General features: G+C 47.8%; 1 protein-coding gene across 14 annotated transcripts in view; it reads right to left on the reverse strand.

Annotated features, from left to right (window-relative positions):
• The window catches only part of LOC101143487 (radial spoke head 10 homolog B), a 62,236-nt gene that overhangs the window by 17,801 nt on the left and 21,845 nt on the right, over nt 1-22,590 (reverse strand). For 11 of the 14 annotated variants that reach the window (XM_031012831.3, XM_031012830.3, XM_031012828.3 and 8 more), the window contains 9 exons: nt 21,827-22,016; nt 18,666-18,780; nt 17,508-17,587; nt 16,921-17,069; nt 12,309-12,416; nt 11,360-11,503; nt 8,577-8,705; nt 6,328-6,421; nt 1,568-1,766 (listed from right to left, as the gene is read on the reverse strand). In XM_031012831.3, coding sequence (XP_030868691.2) covers nt 1,568-1,766; nt 6,328-6,421; nt 8,577-8,705; nt 11,360-11,503; nt 12,309-12,416; nt 16,921-17,069; nt 17,508-17,587; nt 18,666-18,780; nt 21,827-22,016 — 1,208 coding nt within the window. The remainder of the gene's footprint in view (nt 1-1,567; nt 1,767-6,327; nt 6,422-8,576; nt 8,706-11,359; nt 11,504-12,308; nt 12,417-16,920; nt 17,070-17,507; nt 17,588-18,665; nt 18,781-21,826; nt 22,017-22,590) is intronic. The other 3 variants (XM_055346513.2, XM_055346514.2, XM_055346512.2) reach the window with 1 other exon arrangement.

A 22,590-nucleotide genomic window follows, 5' to 3' on the forward strand; every position in this document is an offset into this window, starting at 1 on the left:
AACTGCAAAACCAGCTTTATGCTATTTATAGTATACAGCCCTTCATACCTGCCTTTCAACAGCATGTGTAAACAAAACTGTAAGTTGCTACACTTTGCCTGAAATAACTGATGCCATGTCGACACAGTCCAAAATAAACTTTTCATCTATCTATGAAAAGAAAATTTTTTCTCGAGACAGAGTTTCGCTCTTGTTGCCCAGGCTGGAGTACAATGTGCAATCTCGGCTCACTGTAACTTCTTCCTCCTCCCAAGTTCAAGCGATTCTCCTGCCTCAGCCTCCTGAGTAGCTGGGATTATAGGCTTCTGCTACCACACCCGGCTAATATTTTGTATTTTTAGTAGAGATGGGTTTCACCAGTTTGGCCAGGCTGGTCTCAAACTCCTGACTTCAGGTGATCCACCCACCTCGGCCTCCCAAACTTACGTGTGTGTGTATATATATATATATGTGTGTGTGTGTGTGTGTATTTTTTTTTTTTTTGAGATAGGGTCTTACTGTGTTGCCCAGGCTGGAGTGCAGTGGCACAAACAGATCACTGCAGCCTCAACCTCCCAGGCTCAAGCAATCCTCCTGCCTCAGTCTCCAAAGTAGCTGGGACTACAGGCGCCTGCCACCACATCTGGCTAATTTTTGTATTTTTTGTAGAGATGAGGTCTTGCTGTATTACGTAGGCTGGTCTCAAACTCAAGTGATTCTCCTGCCTCGGCCCCCCAAAGTGCTGGGGTTACCGGCATGTGCCATGATGCCCAGCCCATTTGGGGATTTTACGGAGGGTCCAATATGTAGACCTGATTAAGTCACTGGCTATTAGTTATTGAACTCAATCTCCAGCCCCTCTCCCTTCCTGGGAGGTTGGGCTGGAGCTGAAAGTCCCAACCCTCTAACCTCGTGGTTGGTTTCCTGGCAACCAGCTCCAGCGAGAAGCTATCGAGGGCCCCTCCCCTGGCTACCAGTCATCTCAACATAGTCATTACCCCAAAGAGTCCACAGGTTTTGAACTCTTGGGTCAAGAACTAGAAAATAGCTGCATGCAGTGACTCACCCCTGTGACCCCAGCACTTTGGGAGGCCAAGGCTGGCAGATCACTTGAGGTCAGGAGTTCGAGACCAGCCTGGACAACCTGGTGAAACCTCGTCTCTACTAAAAATACAAAAATTAGCCAGGCGTGGTGGTGCATGCTTGTAATCCCAGCTACTCGGGAGGCTGAGGCAAGAGAATCGCTTGAACCCGGGAGGCGGAGGTTGCAGTGAGCTGAGATCATACCACTCCACTCTAGCCTGGGTGACAGTGAGACCCTGTCTTAAAAAAAAAAATAAAACTAGAAACTAAGACCAAATATTAGAACAAAAGATGCTCCCATTATCCCATTAGTCAGGAAGTTACAAAGGCTTCAGGTGCTCTGCCAGGAACAGAGACCAAATATTCATTCCTTTTTATGTCAACGACGCCCATAGGAAATTACGGCTTGTCCAGAAAGCACTTGCTCCTGATGCGTTCTGGCAGCTACGGAAGACAGGAAGAGAGAGAGCAGCCGGGGAAGGAGAGGAGGGACCTCATAAGTTACCTTGCTTCCAGTTCGTCATCTTCCATCTTCCGCTGCTGGGCCTGTGCTGTGCTACGTAACCTGTCTGCCCTTATTTTCTCCTTGATAGCTTCTTCACGTTCATACGCATGAAAGAGCGTGTTCACAAAGAAGACGTACATATTATTGACCCACGTGTTGAACTCTTCCTTTCGATCATCCTTGGGTCTCTCATATTTCTCTGGAATAGAGTTTCATGAAGCTGAACATGAATACAATCCTGCTGTCAATTGGGGGTCTGCGTGCTTTTTCTCGTTCTAGCCTCCCTGGGGTGGGCCCCCTTCTCCTCTGCCAGGAGAGGGGAGAGGAGTAAGGACGCTGCTTCCATGACCACCTGGAACAAGGCAGGGGCTCAACAGACCCTGGCTGGGATTGTCAGCCTTCCCTTTGAGTTTCCTGCTACCTCGTTTTTTGTTTTTTGTTTTTTTTTTTTTTGGAGACAGAGTCTCACTCTGTCACCCAGGCTGGAGTGCAGTGGCGTGATCTCTGCTCACTGCAACCTCCACCTCCTGGGTTCAAGCGATTCTCATGCCTCAGCCTCCCGAGTAGCTACAGGCGTGCGCCATCACGCTCGGCTAATTTTTGTATTTTTAGTAGAGATGGGGTTTCACCATGTTGGCCAGGCTGGTCTCGAACACTTAACCTCACGTGATCCACCCACCTCGGCCTCCCAAAGTGCTGGGATTACAGGCATGAGCCACTGCGCCCAGCCACCTCTTTTTTTTTCTATCTTAAGAATTTGGGTTTTCTGATATTTTAATTTTCCATGTTTCAAGAATTAAAAAACTCGTTTCTCTTGCTTTTTTCTTTTTTTTTAAAGACAAGCTCTCACTCTATGGCCCAGGCTGGAGTGCAGTGGCATGACCATGGCTCACTGAAGCCTGGAGGAACTCCTGGGCTCAAGTGATCCTCCCATCTCAGCCTCCCTAATAGCTGAGAATACAGGCATGCACCAGCACACAAGGCTAATTGTTTTAAGTATTACTGTGAGACAAGATCTTGCTCTGTCATCCAGGCTGGAGTGCAGTGGCACCACCATGGCTCACTGCAGCCTCCAACTCCTGGGCTCAAATGATCCTCCCACCTCAGCCTCCCAAGTATCTGGGACCACAGGTGGGTGCCACCACACCCAGCTAATCATTACAGAGACAAGGTTTCGCTATGTTGCCCATGGTCTCAAACTCCTGAGCTCTAGTAATCCTCCCATCTCGGCCTCCCAAAGTGCTGGGATTACAGGCATGAGCCTCTGCACCCGGCCTAGGTCTTGGGGACAAAATATTCGAAAGGTTTTCTTTATTCAGAGTTTGAAACCCCTTTAGAGACAAGGATAGCTGTGTACCCAAGTGAATCCTCTCTCCTAGAGAACTAGACAACTGGTTACTCTCACAAAAGTAATTTCCTAGTAGTTATAGTTATCCCTCTCTATCTTTCTTGTCTAGGCTAAAGAATCTCTAAATCTTAAACTACCGTAATTTTTTCCACCTTTTTAAGCAATTCTGGTTATCTATTCACTTGGAAGATTTTAAAATTCAGAGAATCAAATTATACGCAATCCAGGACTCTAAGGTCGGAACAAGACTGAATGTGAAGGAAGATTCCTTTTTGTTGGTTGGAGACAGGGTCTCGCTCTGGCACCCAGGCTGGAGTGCAGTGGTGCAATCACAGCTCACTGAAGTCTCGAGCTCCTGGGCTTAAGCAGTCATCCTGCAGTCATCCTGCCTCAGCCTCCCAAGTTGCTGGGACTACAGGAGTGTGCCACCATACCCGGTGAATTTTGATTTTTTTTTTGTAGAGACGGGCTCGCTATGTTGCCGAGGCTGGTCTCAGACTCCTGGGTACAAGTGATCCTCCTGCCTTGGCCTCCCACAGTTCTGGGGTTACGGCCGTGAGCCACTGCACCTGGCTGCAACATTGTCTTGTGTTCATTCATGAACTCTCAACTAGACACCCACAAGCTGGAGGACAGTAAGTCACGGCTGCCACATGCAATAATCAGAAGAAATGGTACTGGAAGAGATGCCACGTGGGTCAAGGGGGTCCTTGACAAGAGACAGGGCAGGAGCCACAGGACTGGTGACTGGCACACGGGACTTAAAGGAACAACCAGAGAAATCCAGGACAAAATCCAGTTGGAGCTGGGACTAGAGATCAATTCCCTGCTAATCAGATCAGCAGGAAAACACATTAGCTGGGGTTCCATTTTCAGTTCTATTTCCGTTACAGGAACTGTGCGTCTTGATTACGGCACCGCAGGAATGCCCTGTCTCTGCTGGGATGCTGAGCTCTGTGGGAGAAAATGACACAACCCACAGATTTGCACCAGAAGGAGAAGAAACCTAGGATGACGAGGGGTCACAGAGGCTGAATCTCTGTGAAGAGTATTTCAAGAAGCTGACGCTTTTCCTGACTATGGAGAGATCAGTTCAAGTGATGGCAGGATTCCTGGCGGTGGCAACACGGAGTCACTGCTGATGAAAAGGGACCTTCAGTGGCCTGGGGAGGGCAGTGCCACGTGGAGCAAAAGCTAAGGGACACACAGGAGAGGTCCTGGAGGAGGTGAGCATGTACACAGCCCCCCAAGATGCCTAGCAGCAAAGGTGAGCATGTACACAGCCCCCCAAGATGCCTAGCAGCAAAGGTGAGCATGTACACAGCCCCCCAAGATGCCTAGCAGCAAAGGTGAGCATGTACACAGCCCCCCAAGATGCCTAGCAGCAAAGGTGAGCATGTACACAGCCCCCCAAGATGCCTAGCAGCAAAGGTGAGCATGTACACAGCCCCCCAAGATGCCTAGCAGCAAAGGTGAGCATGTACACAGCCCCCCAAGATGCCTAGCAGCAAAGGAGCAGGGAAAGAAAGTGGGATCTAGAGGGGAAAGTGGGAGAAGAGATTTTCCTTTTTTTTTTTTTTTTTTTGATATGGAGTCTCACTGTCACCCAGGCTGGAATGCAATGGCATGGTCTCAGCTCACTGCAACCTCTGCCTCCTGGGTTCAAGCGGTTCTCCCACCTCAGCCTCCCAAGTAGCTGGGACTACAGGCGTGTGCCACCACACCTGGCTAATTTTTGTATTTTTAGTAGAGATGGGGTTTCACTATATTGGTCGCGCTGGTCTCGAACTCCTGACCTTGTGATCTGCCTGCCTCGGCCTCCCAAAGTTCTGGGATTACAAGTGTGAGCCACCATGCCCGGCCAAGAGAAGAGATTTTCCTAACTGGGCATATGCAGCACATGTGTGCCGATGGGAATGATCCATTGGAGGAGGAGTAACGGGAAACGACAGGCACTGTAGAGGGGGATACACAGGGGAGGCCTTTGAGAGGACAAGGGCCCGGGATGGAGCCTTTAAAAGTCCACCATTGAGCGGGTGGCCGGCCATAGAGAGACGCCGTCAGAAAAGGGGGAGGGCCAGGCGCGGTGGCTCACACCTGTAATCCCAGTGCTTTGGGACGCCAAGGCGGGAAGATCACTTGGGCCCAGGAGTTCAAGACCAGCCTGCGCAACATAGCAAGACCCCATCTCTTTAACAAACAAACAAAAAAAGACCAGGCACGGTTGGGCTCATACCTGTAACCTCAGCACTTTGGGAGTCAAGGCGTTCAGATCCAGGAGTTCTTGGATCCAGGAGTTCACGACCAGCCTGGGCAACAGAGCAAGAACCCACCTCTTTAAAAAAAAAAAAAAAAAAACCCAGGGGCGGGTGGGCTCACACCTATAATCTCAGTACTTTAGGAGGCCGAGGCAGGCAGATCACCTGAGGTCAGGAGTTTGAGACCACCCTGGCCAACATCATGAAACCCCGTCTACTAAAAATACAAGGCACGGTGATGGGTGCCTGTAATCCCAGCTACTAGGGAGGCTGAGGCAGGAGAATCACTTGAACCCAGGAGGCAGAGGTTGCAGTGAGCTATGATGGCACCACTGCACTCCAGCCTGGGCAAGAAAGTAAAACCCTGTCTCAAAAAAAGAAAAGGAAAAGGGGCAACACCAGGGCTTGTTTAATCATGAAAACAAGGCCACGTGCAACTGGCAAGGCCAGCAGAGTAACAGCAGAAAATTCCCATGACATTGATCATCATTGGATGACCCTGAGAAAAGGAGAGGCGTGAGGTTGGAAGTTCACACAGACACGGCTGAGGAATCAGACCAGAGGGAGGAAGTGCAGTCAACAGACAGAGAGGCCTCAAGAGCGATCTTCCCAGGATAAAGGAAAACATAATAAAACAGGAGGATGAGGAAGTGAATAAGGGTTGTATGTTGTTTTTAATTTGAGCACCTTTAAAAATCCGAGAGAATGAGACCCCTGAGAGAGAAAAGTTGCCTGTAAGAAAACAATATAGTCAACAGCATCAGACTCTGAGATGGGCGTGCAGGGCCCAGGGGAGGCCCAGCTGTCCCATACTGGCATCTGCCCTAACAGACTGAGTCAGCACAGCAAGGTCACGCCTTGAACTTGAACTCCAAACCAGGGAGGAGAAACAGAAGCAGCTGTACCAGCCTGATTATTTAAAAAGATGGTTGTGCTGGGTGTGGTGACGCCTACTTGTAATCCCAGTTACTCGGGAGGCTGAGGTGGGAGGATCGCTTGAGCCCAGGAGTTCAAGACCAGCCTGGACAACATAGCGAGACTCTGCCTGTAAGAAACTAAAAATTAAACGAAGATGGTTGTAAAACAGTATAGACATTATATAATTCATAAGCAACAGTTTGTAAATATTAAGGTTCTACAATTAAAATACTCACCGCTCTCGGATGAGAAAAAGGTGATCCCTTTTCCAGTCGATTTAAAATTCATTTTGGAGACTCTTTCATCACTTACAGACTTCTTGATCTTGGGCTTTTGCATTTAAAAAAATCATAAAGCAAAATATTACGTTTACATCATTATGGGGTTAAAACTGCTTTTTTTATACTTTAATTAATTAGAAAATTATTAATGAGGCTGTTCTCCTTGAGCTAATTTGACTTTAATTTGACTTTTTTTTTTTTTTTGAGACAGAGTCTCGCTCTGTTGCCCAGGCTGGAGTGCAGTGGCACGATCTCAGCTCACTGCAGCCTCCGCCTCTCGGGTTCCAGCAATTCTCCTGCCTCAGCTTCCCTGGGTAGCTGGACTACAGGCATGCGCCACTACACCAGGCTAATTTTTGTATTTTTAGTAGAGACGGGGTTTCACCATATTGGCCAGGCTGGTCTTGAACTCCTGACCTCAGGTGACCTGCCTGCCTCGGCCTCCCAAAGTGCTGGGATTACAGGTGTGAGCCACCACACCCAGCCAATTTGACTATTTTAACCTAAATAAAATATTAATATTTATATTATTAATGAAATGAATAACAGAATTATGGCATTTACTGAAAGCCTCTCAAAAAAAACACCAAAAACTTGAAAATGTCACCTGGGTCTGTTGGTACAGTATTTATTGTATAAAATTAACGATACCGGCTAGGCGTGATGGCTCATGCCTGTAATCCCAGCACTTTGGGAGGCCGAGACAGGTGGATCACAAAGTCAGGAGATCGAGACCATCCTGGCTAACATGGGTGAAACCCCATCTCTACTAACAACACAAAAAATTAGCCGGCCGTGGTGGTGGGTGCCTGTAGTCCTAGCTACTCAGGAGGCTGAGGCAGGAGAATGGCGTGAACCCGGGAGGCAGAGCTTGCAATGAGCCGAGATCCAAGATCGCACCACTGCACTCCAGCCTGAGCGACAGAGCGAGACTCTGTCTCAAAAAAAAAAAAAAAAAAAAAAAATTTAACCATACTCAGACTCATATATTAATGGCTTTAATTATTATTACATTTTTTGAGACGGAATCTCACTCTGTTGCCCAGGCTGGAGTGCAGTGGTGTGATCTTGGATCCCGGCTCACTGCCACCTCTGCCTCCCGGGTTCAAGCAATTCTCCTGCCTCAGCCTCCTGAATAGCTGGGATTACAAGCACCTGCCACCAGGCCTGGCTAATTTTTATATTTTTTAGCAGAGATGGGGTTTCACCATGTTGGCCAGGCCGGTCTCGAACTCCTGACCTCAAGTGACCCACCCACCTCGATCTCCCAAGGTGCTGGGATGACAGGCGTGAGCCACCGCACCTGACCTAACGGCTTTAATCACCACGTGTATGCCCTAACCCCCATATTTCTACCTCCAGCTGGAGTTTGCCCTTGAACTCCAGTCTTGCCTCCAGCCATGCTACTTGGCCATCAGTTCAGGCACCTTAAGCTTAACTTGTCCAAAATCAACCACTTAATTTTGCTCCCAAAACTCAGCCCCCTGCCTCCGTCTTCCACATCATCATAAATGGCAACTCCATTCTGCCAATGCTCAGCCAAAAAATCTTGGAATCATCTTTGCCTTCTCTTTCCCTGTCAACCCCTGCACCCTTCAAAACACCTCAGACCTCAGCCCACCTTAGTCCCAGTCACCATCACCTCCCAGCGGGATGGTTCCAAGAGCTTCCTCACTGGTTTGTCAACAGTGAAGCCACAGAGCCTCCTGACACCTCTGCTCAGACGGTGTCCCATCCCATCCCACTCACCCAGAATAAACGCTAGGACCCCACCCCCGGCCACATGCCCTTCCTGTCACTTAGACCTCGTAAGTGGGAAGAAGCATAGCTTGTGGTAACCGGTGCTAATTCTGGAGTTAAAGTGCCTGGGCACAAACCCCCAGCTCCATGCCTTACTGGTTATGCAGCTGTGGCCAAGCTATTTAACCTTTCTGGGCCTGGGTTCCCTCCTAGAGAGAATCACAGTACCTGAAGGTCATGGGGATGCTGAGCTGGTCCCTGGGGACAGCTCGGCGCCTGGTAAACACCCATAAACGCTATTACTGCTGTTCACTTGCTGCCGTGTCCCCTCCTCACTGGGAAGTAAAGTCCATGAGGGCGTGGGTTTCTGTTCACTGCTAGGTCCCCAACGCATGGAAAAGAGCTCTTCGCAGAGCAGGCACTCGGTAGCAGGTGTCTCTACACGGTTAGTTGCCAACACAAACCTCTGATTTCCTTATTTTGTTAATATCAGGCGAGAGTTCTAACTTGCTGGAAGATGACCTGGCACTGTCAGAGTGAGCAGCATCCGATTCGTGGCTCATGACCAAGCTGGGACTCTTGTTCTGGGCGTCCTAAGCAAGAACAAACACACGCGTCAGAGGGCTTCTGGTTTCCATAGAGATCCATACAGGCATACATACACGCACACACGCAATATTTTAATGGGCTGTAACTGATTTACAATGAACTACACATAAACTGTACCCTTTGATGTGTTTTCACACATCTGTACCTGTGAAACCATCGCCTCAGTCAAGACAGTGAACCGAATCAGGCACAGTGGCTCCCGCCTGTAATCTCAGCACTTTGGGAGGCCAAGGTGGGTGGATCACCTGAGCCCAGGGGTTTGAGACCAGCCTGGGCAAGAGAGCAAGACCCTATCTCTAAAAAAAATAAATAACAGGGCAGGCGCATTTGCTCATGCCTGTAATCCCAGAAGTTTCAGAGAATGAGGCAGACGGATCACTTGAGGCCGGGAGTGCAAGACCAGGCTGGCCAACACGGTGAAACCCTGTCTTTACTAAAAATACAAAAATTGGCCAGGTGTGGCGGTGCGCACCTGTAATCCCAGCTGCTCGGGAGGCCAAGGCAGGAGAATCACCCTGAACCTGGGAGGCAGAGGCTGCAGTGAGCCAAGATTGTGCCACTGCACTCGAGCCTGGGCAACAGAGCAAGATTTTGTAAAACACACACACACACACACACACACACACACACACACACACACACACACACACACACACACACACACAGTGAACTTTTAAGTACCCAGCCTGATGCCCCTCATGGATGCGAAGGCTTCTCTACACTGGCGACTGGAAATGCAAACTACTCCCAGCCCTGCGTGAGTCCTTGAGGTCCCTCCCCTTCTTCCTGGCGGCTCTTCCCTTAGGTTCCAGCTGTTCCCTCACATGCGTGCACACTCAGCTGACGGCTCAAGGGGAGCCTTCTGCACATCTCTGGAGCTTGCTGTCCCTCTTCATAGCACACTTACCTCTGTGGAACAGAATTCTACCTTTGCCTCCCCAAATTACTAGAGCGTGTGAAACCACCGTGAGCTGAGCAAGAAGGATCGGCTTTGATAAGTTTGAAGCTGAGCCTCTCTCTGATCTCTAAATCACACTCCCAAATTGTTGGTCAAAAGGAAGCAGTGATTCCCTTGCAGCATGACATGAACGTTCAGTTTCCAGTGTCTTTTTAGTAGAGACGGGGTTTCACCATGGTGGGCCAGGCTGGTCTCGAATTCCTGACCTCAAGTGATCCGCCCACCTTGGCCTCCCAAAGTGCTGAGATTACAGGCGTGAGCCACCATGCCTGGCCTGGGTGTCCATCCTTGTGAGCAAGCCCTGGGGACCTGGTTAGCATCCCACGCACACTCGGGAACTATTCGACACATCTGCTCTTGAGAAGGCTTTCCACTCTTAGAAACACTGGATCCGTATAACGAAACATCTCCTAGTAAAACACCTCTGATTTTCTAAAGTGCGGTCTAGCGGCCCACCCAGCATGTCGGTATGCACTCTCACCTTCGTCAGCAGCTCTCTGCTGTGGCTAGGAGTCCACTTCCTGGATCATGGCCAGGAAACACATTTTCCCTAACTTAAAAAAATCTATATACACTTCCAAAATGTGAAAAAGACATCTTGGCCGGGCATGGTGGCTCACACCTGTAATCCCAGCACTTTGGGAGGCCGAGGCAGGAGGATCACTTGAGCTCAGGAGTTTGAGACCAGCCTGGACAACATGGCAAAACCCCATCTCTGCAAAAAAATACAAAAAGGCCAGGCACAGTGGCTCAGGCCTGTAATCCCAGCACTTTGGGAGGCCGAGGCAGGCGGATCAACTGAGCTCAGGAGTTCGAGACCAGCCTGGTCAACATGGCGAAACCCCGTCTCTACTAAAAATATAAAAAATTAGCCAGGTATGGTGGCACACGCCTGTAATCCCAGCTACTCAGGAGGCTGAGGCATGAATCACTTGAATCCAGGAGGTGGAGATTGCAGTGAGCCGAGATCGTGCCACCGCACTCCAGCCTGGGCAACAGAATGAAGCTCTGTCTCAAAAAAAAAAAAAAAATTAGCTGGGTGTGGTGGCACAAGCCTGTAGTCCTAGCTACTCAGGAGGCTAAGGTGGGAGGAGCGTGTGAGCTCAGGAGGTCAAGGCTACAGTGAGCCATGATTGCACCACTGCACTCAAGCCTAGACGACAGAGTGAATCCCTGTCTCAAAACACATAAAATAAAATTTTAAAAGGAAAAAGGAAAGACTTCTTAAATTACTTTCTGGAAGGGTTAGTAAAGCCAAGATAGTTTTGATGATGGTTTAACCATTCCAGAATAAAGCCATTCTTTGCTTTGTAATTCTTTTTGTTTGGTTGGTTTTTTTGTTTTGTTTTGAGAAGTCTTGCTCTGACGCCCAGGATGGAGTGCATTGGCACAATCTCAGCTCACTGCAACCTCCACCTCCTGGGTTCACGCCATTCTCCTGCCTCAGCCTCCCCAGTAGCTGGGACTACAGGTGCCTGCCACCACGCCCGGCTAATTTTTTTGTAGTTTTAATAGAGACGGGGTTTCACCACATTAGCCAGGATGGTCTCGATCTTCTGACCTCGTGATCCGCCCGCCTCGGCTTCCCAAAGTGCTGGGATTACAGGCGTGAGCCACCGTGCCCAGCCCCCCTTGCTCTGTAATTCTAAGATTACCTAATTCTAAGATATTATGTGTTACCTGATTTAGTATTGTATAAATAGTTTCATGTTTATTTCCAGACATATCATCAGCTGGAACATTTGTACAGGATTTAGTCATTTGGTCAGTAACACAGATGAATGCAAAGCTTAAGAGAGCTTCAAAGAATTCCAGGAAAACCAGCTGAAATAAAATAAAACACAGAGAGTTTCCATCATTCTGACACACCTGGAGACAGAGCATTGATTGACTGGTGTTCATTATTTCCTGACATCTGAATATGCATGTTTGCACACACACACACACACACACACACAGACATGCAGACATGTGCACAAAGACACACACACACGTATATTAGGTACTTGTGTTCAGACTGCTTTCAATCAAATCTTGGTTCTTAGGCTGGTCACAGTGGCTCACATCTGCAATCTCAGCACTTTAGGAGGCTGAGGCAGGAGGATCATTTGAGCCCAGGAGTTTGAGACCAGCCTGGGCAACACAGTGAGACCCGTTCTGTACAAAAAAATGTTTTTAAAAAATTAGCTGAAGGCTGGGCGTGGTGGCTCATGCCTGTAATCCCAGCACTTTGGGAGGCCGAGGCAGGTGGATCATGAGGTCAGGAGATCAAGACCATCCTGGCTAACACGGTGAAACTCCGTCTCTACTAAAAAAAATACAAAAAAAAAAAAAAATAGCCGGGCGTGGTGGCAGGCGCCTGTAGTCCCAGCTACTCGGGAGGCTGAGGCAGGAGAATGGCATGAACCCGGGAGGCGGAGCTTGCAGTGAGCAGAGATTGTGCCACTGCACTCCAGCCTGGGCAACAGACTGAGACTCCGTCTCCAAAAAAAAAAAAAAAAAAAAAAGCATCAGTGAAAAGGCTAATGAAAAAAAGAAAAAAAAAATCTTGGATCTTTGTCCTTGGTATCCATGGCAAAACCAACAGCCTGAATTGGATCTGTACCATTTGTGATGGCTCTTTACAAACCTCAGGTTCAAAGTTGCTGTCAATTCCATCATATATGAAAGGATTATCCTCTGCTATGACCTCCATAAATGTAGCTGCTGTTAATTCTTCATTTATCATTTTAAAGTCCTGTAAAAAAGAAAAACTATAACTGCCTATAATTGTAAACAGCTATATGTTTTAATGTCAATTTATATCAATACAATAACTAAGAAAGTGTACCAGAAATTAAAATCTTTTTTCTCTTTTTGGGAGACGGAGTCTCGCTCTGTCGCCCAGGCTGCTAGGCAGTGGCGCAATCTCAGCTCACTGCAACCTCCACCTCCTGGGTTCAAGTGATTCTCCTGCCTCAGCCTCCCAAGTAGCTGGGACCACAGGAACACACCACCACGTCCAGCTAATTTTTGTATTTTTAGTAGAGATGGGGTTTCACTATATGTTGGCCAGGCTGGTCTCAAACTCCTGACCTCAAGTGGGCTGCCTGCCTCGGCCTCCCAAAGTGCTGGGATTACAGTCGTGAGACATTGCGCCCAGCCATAAATTAATATCTTAAAGACTGATAATTTTGAAAAGCATTCTGGATTAACATGGGCATTTGCGGCCAGACATGGTGGCTCACACCTGTAATCCCAGAACCTTGTGAGGCCGAGGTGGGAGGATCACTGGAGCCCAGGTGTTGGGGATCAGCCTGGGCAACATAGCAAGACCCTGTCTTTACATAAAACTAAAAATGTAGGCCGAGCATGGTGGTGCATGCCTGCAGTCCCAGCTACTCAGGAGGCTGAGGTGGGAGGATCACTTAAGTCCAGGAGTTTGAGGCTACTGTGAGCTGTGATCATAACACTGCACTCCAGCCTGGGTAACAAAGCAAGAACCTGACACACACACACACACACACACACACACACACACACACACACACACACACACACACATATTTACCTCTCTATCCCTTCTCTAGTACCTCCAAAATAACAGCAGAGTATTTTTTGGCATCAGAACAGGACATAGAACGTGGGAGAACAGAACACGGTCCAGGTGTGAAACATTAACACGATGCTGTAGGCCGAAAAGCACGTCGGGAAACAACGTGCTGCACAACAAAACCGATTTGACCGCAGAATAATTGACATGAAGAAGAGTTAAGCTCCTGACCACACAGCCCTGGTTGCAGTCACAGTTTCCAAGAACCTATCAATAACGTTATGTGGGGCCGGGGGCGGTGGCTCACACCTGTAATCCCAGCACTTTGGGAGGCCGAGGCAGGCGGCTCACGAGGTCAAGAGATCCAGACCATCCTGGCCAACATGGAGAAACCCCATCTCTACTAAAAATACAAAAAAATTAGCTGGGCATGGTAGCGTGTGCCTGTAGTCCCAGCTACTCGGGAGGCTGAGGCAAGGGAATCACTTGAGCCTAGGAGGCAGAGGTTGCAGTGAGCTGAGATCGCGCCACCGCACTCCAGCCTGGGTGACAGAGCAAGACTCCGTCTCAAAATAATAATAATAATAATGTTAAGTGAGGACTTACTGTACTCAAATGTTCAGGTTTCAATGTTTTTTTTTAAAATCACTCATACCGACTAGCCTGGGCAACATGGTGAAACCCTGGCCAACATGGAGAAACCCCGTCTCTACTAAAAATACAAAAAGTAGCCTGGCGTGGTGGCACGCACCTATAATCCCAGCTACTTGGGAGGCTGAGGCAGGAGAATCGCTTGAACCAGGAGGCAGAGGTTGCAGTGAGCTGAGATCATGCCACTGCAGTCCAGTCTGGGAGATAGAGCAAGACTCCGTCTCAAAAAAAAAAACAAAAACAAAAACAAAAACAAACTCATACCAAGAACCAGGAAGATCTCAAAGTGAATGAAAAAAAGAGAATCCACAGATGCCATCTACAAGATGACAAAGATGTTACAGTTGACTGACAGAGACTGTGAGACAGTCATCACAAAAATGCTTCAATGAGGCTGGGTGTGGTGGCTCATGCCTCTGATCCTAGCACTGTGGGAGGCCGAGACGGTTGGATCACCTGAGCTCAGGAGTTTGAGACCAGCCTGGGCAACATGGTGAAACCGCCTCTACTAGCCGAGCGTGGTGACATGCACCTGTAATCCCAGCTACTCGGGAGGCTGAGGCAGAAGAATCACTTGAACCCGAGACGCGGAGGTTGCAGTGAGCCAAGATCATGTCGCTGCACTCCAGCCTGGGTGACAGAGCAAGACTGTCAAAATAATAATAATAATAATTATTATTATTAGTAGTAGTAGTAGTAGTATTCAATGGGCAATTGCAAACACGCTTGAAACAAATGAAACAATGAAAAGGGCCAGGTACAGTGGCTCACGCCTGTAATCCCAGCACTTCAGGAGGCCAAGGCACGAGGACTGCTTGAGCCCAGGAGTTCAAGATCAGCCTGGGCAACATGGCAATAACCCGTCTCTACAAAAAATAGAAAAATTAGCTGGGTATGTTGGCACACACATATAGTCCCAGCTATTCAGGAGGCTGAGGTGGGAGGATTGCTTGAACCCAGGAGGTTGAGGCTGCAGGAAGCCAAGATTGCACCACTGTACTCCAGCCTGGGTGACAGAGTGAGACCCTTGCTCAAAAAAACAAAACTATTTTCCTATAGTTAGACACCAGGTTATTATCCATTTTTCATATGTATACAACATTATGAAATTTGTAAAAACACTGTATCATTAGTATTTGATTCTGTTTAATCATTTGTATTCCCACAAGTACAAATTAAAAGTACCATGGAACAGGCCAGGCAGAGTGGCTCATGCCTGTAATCCCAGCACTTTGGGAGTCCGAGACGGGCAGATCACGAGGTCAAGAGATTGAGATCATCCTTGCTAACATAGTGAAACCCTGTCTCTACTAAAAAATACAAAAATTAACTTGGCATGGTCATGCACGCCTTTAGTCCCAGCTACTCGGGAGGCTGAGGCAGGAGAATTGCTTGAACCCGGAAGGCGGAGGTTGCAGTGAGCCGAGACCGCGCCACTGCACTCCACCCTGGCAAAAGAGCGAGACTTTGTCTAAAAAAAAAAAGTATCATGCAACAAAAACCACCAATAGTTAGTATGAGAACATTGTACAAATAAGATGTTGTCACTATTTTCCCAAGTAATAACTTTTAAAAATTCCTTTTTCGATAAACTGTAATTGTTTTAAATGACATTCATCCTCCCCACTTCCTTAGTTTTTTTTTTTGAGACAGAGTTCTGCTCTTGTTGCCTAGACTGGACTGCAGTGGCACAATTTCAGCTCATTGCAACCTCGGCCTCCCAGGTTCAAGCAATTCTCCTGCCTCAGCCTCCGAAGTGGCTGGGATCACAGGCTCCCGCCACCACGCCTGGCTAATTTTTTTGTATTTTTAGTTGAAAGGGGGTTTCACAGCATTGGCCAGGCTGGTCTCAAACTCCTGACCTCAGGTGATCCACCCCCTCCACCTTCCAAAGTCCTTCCTTTTTCAAAAGATTTCAGTTGACTTTATTGCTATTCTAGGATCAGGCAACACTTCAGTCCATCACAAAGACTAAGGTGTTCCTCCATTTTCCTTTTTTGTTTTTTGGGGGATTTTTTTTGGGACAGGGCCTCACTCTGTCAACCAGGCTGGAATGCAGTGGCACGATCACAGCTTACTACAGCCTCCCGAGTAGCTGGGACTACAGGCGTGCACTACCACGCCCGGCTATGATTTTTTTATTTTTTGTAGAGAGGGGGATCTCACTATGTTGCCCAGGCTGGTCTTGAATTCCTAAGCTCAAGTGATTCTCCTGCCTCGGCCTCCCAAAGTGCTGGAATTACAGGGGTGCCCCGCTGTACTCGGCCCTACCTTCTTTTAAATGGCTGGATCTGCATGAATAAAGATATTGTAGGCCAGTCAGGCACAGTGTCTCACGCCTGTAATTCCGGCACTTAGGGAGGCTGAGGCGGGTGGATCACCCGGGGTCGGGAGGTCAAGACCAGCCTGGGCAACATGGTGAAAACCCGTCTCTACTAAAAATACAAAAATTAGCCAGGTGTGGTGGCGGGCACCTGTAATCCCAGCTACTTAGGAGGCTGAGGCAGGAGAATTGCTTGAACCCAGGAGGTGGAGGTTGCAGTGAGCCAAGATCACTTCATTGCACTCCAGCCTGAGTGACAAGAGCAAAACTCCGTCTCAAAAAAATAAAATTAAAAAAATATATATATTTATTATATATATATTTATTTATATATATATATTTTTTAAGACAATGGCCCATGGCATATATAAATATATATGTCCATGCTGGTCTTGAACTCCTTGACATCAGGTGATCCGCCCGCCTCGGCCTCTCAAAGTGCCGAGATTGCAATATATATATATATACGCATGCCATGGGCCATTGTTATAGGCCATGGACCATTGTCTTGCCCTAATCTGTTAGCACATTGGGCGGGTGACGGCTGTTTCTTTTCCTTCCACGACCACAGACCACTGTTCTGCCAAGAGACTCAGTAAACATTTAATGGTCCTGAAAATCCAGCCCAGATCTTCACCTGATTATTTGCATATCACAGCTGGAATATCCTGCCTTTCTTTAATTAAAATCAAAGTGCCTGTAAATAGAAAGCCAATATCGAACTTAGGTGGTTACTTTCAGCATCCAGAGGAAGTGTCTCATCTTCATCGTAGGCTCGTGGGGAGGCGCTGCGCTGGGTCTGCAGTAAGCGAGATAAATCTCCCAGCACTTATTCATGTAATTCATAGAGTAGAGCGTCCGCTGTTGCTCACGGAATAAATTGCCTAAAAATACAACGTTCAAAAAATGATTACAGATTTATGTTTTGAGAAAAAAATAGCAGTAAATATAATCCTATTGCTTTTGTTTTTTTCCGAGACAGAGTCTTGATGTCACCCAGGCTACAGTGCAGTGGCACGATCTTGGCTCACTGCAACCTCCGCCCCCCAGGCTCAAGCGATTCTCCTGCCTCAGCCTCCCGAGTAGCTAGGATTACAGGCATGCACCACCATACCTGGCTAATTTTTTTGTATTTCTAGTAGAGATGGGGTTTTGCCATGTTGGCCAGGCTGGTCTTGAACTCCTTGACCTCAGGTGATCCTCCTGCCTCGGCCTCCCAAAGTGCTGGGATTGCAGGAGTGAGCCACTGCGCCCAGCCCACATTTATATTTTGAGAAAAAAAAATGGGGCGGTAAATAGAATCCTATTGGTTTTGTATTTACCTTTTATCTGGCAGGCATTTGGACGAATGTTCTCGGTCATCAGTTTTGTAAAACACAAGAAGAGGGATGGGCTTCTCTTTCTGTGATAATGATCAAAAGATACCATAGTTACTTCTCCTCCAAAAGAGGGAACTTAATTCCCTTCTCCTTGAGCACGGGCTAGACTTAACAATTTGCTTCTAATGTATAGAGTATAGAAAGGGAAGGCTAAAGTCAGTGGCTCAAACCTATAATCCCAGCATTTTGGGAGGCCAAGGTGGGCGGATCACTCGAGGTCAGGAGTTTAAGACCAGCCTGGCCAACATGGTGAAACCCCATCTCTACTAAAAATACAAAAAATTAGCTGGGCTTGGTGGCAGACACTGGTAATCCCAGCTACTTGGGAGGCTGAGGCAGGAGAATCACTGGAACCTGGGAGGTGGAGGTTGCAGTGAGCCGAGATCGCGCCACTGCACTCCAGCCTGGGTGACAGAGCGAGATTCCATCTCAAAAAAATAAATATATAAATAAAAGTTTTTTTAAAAAAAGATATAAAACCACTTTTGCTGTAAGAAAGACAAGAAATTCTGACATAAGAAAGACGACTTGGTTGTGACTATTTGTTTCTGTACTAGAAACCCCAAGAGATATTTGCAGTATTGAACTCACTCAGATATGAAGGGCTTTCAAAGTTTTGATCCAGTATGTCATGGCTTTGTGGTTAATATTTGTGGAAAGGTTGTGTTCTGAGTCCTTCATTTCAAGAGTATGTTAAAAAAAGACTGCTGAGGCTGGGCATGGCGGCTCACGCCTGTAATCCCAGAACTTTGAGAGGCTGAGGCAGGTGGATCACCTGAGGTCAGGAGTTTGAAACCAGCCTGGCCAACATGGTGAAACCCCGTCTCTACTAAAAATACAAAAAAAAAAAAAAATTAGCCAGGCATGGTGGCACACGCCTGTCATCTCAGCTACCCAGGAGCCTGAGGCAGAATTGCTTGAACCTGGGAGGCAGAGGTTGCAGTGAGCCAAGATTGTGCCACTGCACTCCAGCCTGGGCAACAGAGCAAGACTCCATCTCCAAAAAAATAAAAATGACTGCTGAAGAAAAGAAGGCATTATGACAATAATACAGCTTAGCTGTGCCCCATCCCCCAACGAGGGTCCAGAAATAGTACTTACTGGAATTCTTCATGATAAATGTGGTACGCCAAATGCAGGAGGTAATTCAAAAATGTTCTCAAAAGTATTGTTGTAAATGGCGAATGGATTTCTTCAACTGGTATGTCATTATTGGCTAAAATAAGAAAATTGGAGAGGATGCCTGACATTTGCTAGAACCTTCCGTCTTATTTGCTCCTGGTATACAATTCGAAGAACTGAATATGAGCGCTTATTTCAAATGCTCTGAACATGTGTATAGGCGTCCAACCAAAAATTTAAAACTCCGTGAAAGCCAGGCACAGTGGCTCACGCCTGTAATCCCAGCACTTTGGGAGGCTGCAGCAGCAAATTGCCTGATCCTGAGACCAGCCTGGGCAACATGGCAAAACCCTGTCTCTACCAAAAATACAAAAAATTAGCCAGGTGTTGTGGCGGGCGCCTGTAATCTCAGCTACTTGGGAGACTGAGGCAGGAGAATCGCTGGAACCCAGGAGGTGGAGGCTGCAGTGAGCCGAGATTGAGCCACTGCACTCCAGCCTGGGCAACAGAGCGAGACTTCATCTCAAAAAAAAAAAAAAAAAGATGTCAATCTTGTCCCACTGTTTTCCAGAATAGTCTGAGACACAATCTGATGAATGCTGCTAATTCTAAATGGATTTTAAGTATGTTTCAAACACTAAACTTTGACGTAAATAGGCATTTGCTCTAATACTTCATTTTTCAAGCGGATAATTAGAAGCTTGCAGCTCTGCCTGCCAGGATTTGGCTGAAAGAAGTTAAACTTCCAAAGTTGTTAAATTGATGACATCAACTTCCTAATTTGAAATCAAGACCAATCCTAAGACTACTTAGGGCCTTTTCTAGACTCTTCCAAGCCATTGCTGATTCTCCCTGTTGTTTTTTTTTTTTTTTCTTTTGAGACAGAGTCTCACTCTGTTGCCCAGGCTGGAGTGCAGTGGCACGATCTCGGCTCACTGCAACCTCCGCCTCGTGAGTTCAAACGATTCTTCTGCCTCAGCCTCCCGAGTAGCTGGGACTACAGGCATGTACCACCACACCCAGCTAATTTTTTATATTTTTAGTAGAGACGGGGTTTCACCATGTTAGCCAGGATGGTCTTGAACTCCTGACCTCATGATCTGCCCACTTCGGCCTCCCGAAGTGCCGATTACAGGTGTGAGCCACCGCACGCGGCCTTTTTTTTTTTCTTTTTTTTTTTCAGAGACGGAGTCTCACTCTGTCACCCAGGCTGGAAATCTCGGCTCACTGCAACCTACACCTCCTAGGCTCAAACGATTCTACTCCTGTCTCAGCCTCCCAATAAGTAGCTGGGAATACAGGCATGTACCACCATACCTGGCTAATTTTTGTATTTTTAGTAGAGACGGAGTTTCACCATATTGGCCAGGCGGGTCTCAAACTCCTGGACTCAAGTGATCCACCCGCCTCGGCCTTCCAAAGTGCTGGGATTACAGGCGTAAACCATGAGGCCTGGCCGTCTCCCCATTTCTGACCTGACAATTTAGTGCTTTTTTTTACTATAGACCGGTGGTCAGGGGGAGAGAGGGAGGCAAACTTTCTGTAAAGGGCCAGAGAGTAAATATTTTAGGCTTGGTGGACCAGACCGTCTACATCACAGTCCCTCAGCTGTGGTGCTTCGGGGTAAAGCAGTCACGAACACGTAAGCAAATGGGCATGTCTGTGTTCCAGTAAAGCATGATTTAGGGGAACGGGGGTGGACTGGATTTCACCCTGAGACCGTGCATTGCTGGCCCTGCTTTTGTAGGTGACCTCGTACTGTTGCTGTCACGTCACGAGACTGTCTCTTTATCAAGTACCTCGTAATCACGGGGGAAATGACCACACGCTGATTTCTGGAACACTCGTCTCCCAACCTGGGCCTTCCCAGCTCCCTCCACATTTCCTAACTGCTTTCCAGGTGACACTGTGATACTGTCCTTGAAACCAGCGGTCCCCAACCTTTTTGGCACCAGGGACCGATTTTGTAGAAGACAGTTTTTCCATGAATGGTGGAAAGCGGTGGGGGGCTGTTGGTTTCAGGATGATTCAAGCGCATTCGAATTACTGCGCGCCTTATTTCTATTATTATGACATTGTAATACATAATGAAACAATTCTACAACTCGCCATCAGGTAGAATCAGTGGGAGCCCTGAGCCTGTTTTCCTACAACTAGACGGTCCCATCTGGGGGTGATGGGAGACAGTGACATATCATCAGGCATTCGATTCTCCTAAGGAGCGTGCAACCTACATCCCTCCCATGCTCAGCTCACAGTAGGATTTGCGCTCCTATGAGACTCTAATGCCCTGCTGATCTGCAGGAGGCGGAGCTGAGGCGGTAATGCCAGCGATGGGGAATGGCTGTAAAAACAGATGAAGGTAGGCTGGGTGCGGTGGCTCATGCCTGTAATCCCAGCACTTTGGGAGGCCAAGGCGCGCAGATCATCTGAGGTTGGGAGTTTGAGACACGCCTAACCAACATGGAAAAACCCCATCTCTACTAAAAAATACAAAAATTAGCTGGGCATGGTGGCACATGCCTGTAATCCCGGCTACTCGGGAGGCTGAGGCAGGAGAGTCACTTGAACCCAGGAGACAGAGGTTGCGGTGAGCCGAGATCGTGCCACTGCACTCCAGCCTGGGCAACAAGAGTGAAACTCTGTCTCAAAACAAAACAAAACAAAAAAACAGATGAAAGTTCACTTGCTTGTCCACTGCTCACCTTCCACTGTGTAGCCTGTTTCCTAATGGGCCATGGACCAGTACTGCTCCCTGGCCTGGGGGTTGGGGACCCCTGCCTTTTGTGTGTGTGTGTGTGTGTGTGTGTGTGATGGAGTCTCGCCCTGTCACCCAGGCTGGAGTGCAATGGCACAATCTTGGCTCACTGCAACCTCCGCCTCCCGGGTCCAAGCGATTCTCCTGCCTCAGCCTCCCAAATGGCTAGGATTATAGGCATGCACCACCACGCCTGGCTAATTTTTTGTATCTTTTAGTAGAGACGGGGTTTCACCATGTTGGTCAGGCTGGTCTTGAACTCCTGACCTCGTGATCCGCCTGCCTCAGCCTCCCAAAGTGCTGGAAGTACAGGCATGAGCCACTGTGCCCGGCCTGGTCCTCTGCTTTAAACCAAAAGATGTGAAGGATCTGGAACACTCACCACTTAATATCCTGTCCATATCAGCAAGAGTTAGTTTGTGGTGATGAAATTTGCAATCTTTTAGAAATCTCCAGAAGTGAAGCTTTGTCATCAGAAAGGTATTATCCAGAGAGTGGCCGCATCCCAGGCTGCTGTAAAAGCTGTAGATTCTTCTTAATTCTGTAATATTTCTTAAGACAGCATATTCCACCTGAAAGGAAGAAAGTCATACGTGGATTAAGAACAAAAGACGGCCGGGCATGGTGGCTCACGCCTGGAATCCCAGCACTTTGGGAGGCCCAGGCAGGCAGATCACCTGAGGTCAGGAGTTCCAGACCAGCCTGGCCAACATGGTGAAACCTCATCTCTACTAAAAATACAAAATTAGCCGGCCGTGGTGGCACACGCCTGTAACCCCAGCTACTCAGGAGGCTGAGGCAGAATTGCTTGAACCCGGGAGGAGGTTGCAGTGAGCCGAGATCATGTCACTGCATTCCAGCCTGGGCGTCAAGAGTGAGACCTTGCCTCAAAATAAAGAAATAAAATTTAAATATTTTAAAAAGAACAAAAGACACAACACCTGTGTCCTACATTAAATGCGATAATACAAGTAAAGTAATGGCATTTAGCTCTTTCCACTGTAAGAACTTAAGAAGTGTTTGTTTGTTTTGTTTTGAGATGGAGTCTCGCTCTGTCACCCAGGCTGCAGTGCAGTGGCACGATCTTGGCTCAATGCAACCTCTGCCTCCTGGGTTCAGGTGATTCTCGTGCCTCAGCCTCCAGAG

This window comes from Gorilla gorilla, chromosome 6, assembly GCF_029281585.2.
Source record: "Gorilla gorilla gorilla isolate KB3781 chromosome 6, NHGRI_mGorGor1-v2.1_pri, whole genome shotgun sequence".
Lineage (NCBI taxonomy): Eukaryota > Metazoa > Chordata > Mammalia > Primates > Hominidae > Gorilla > Gorilla gorilla.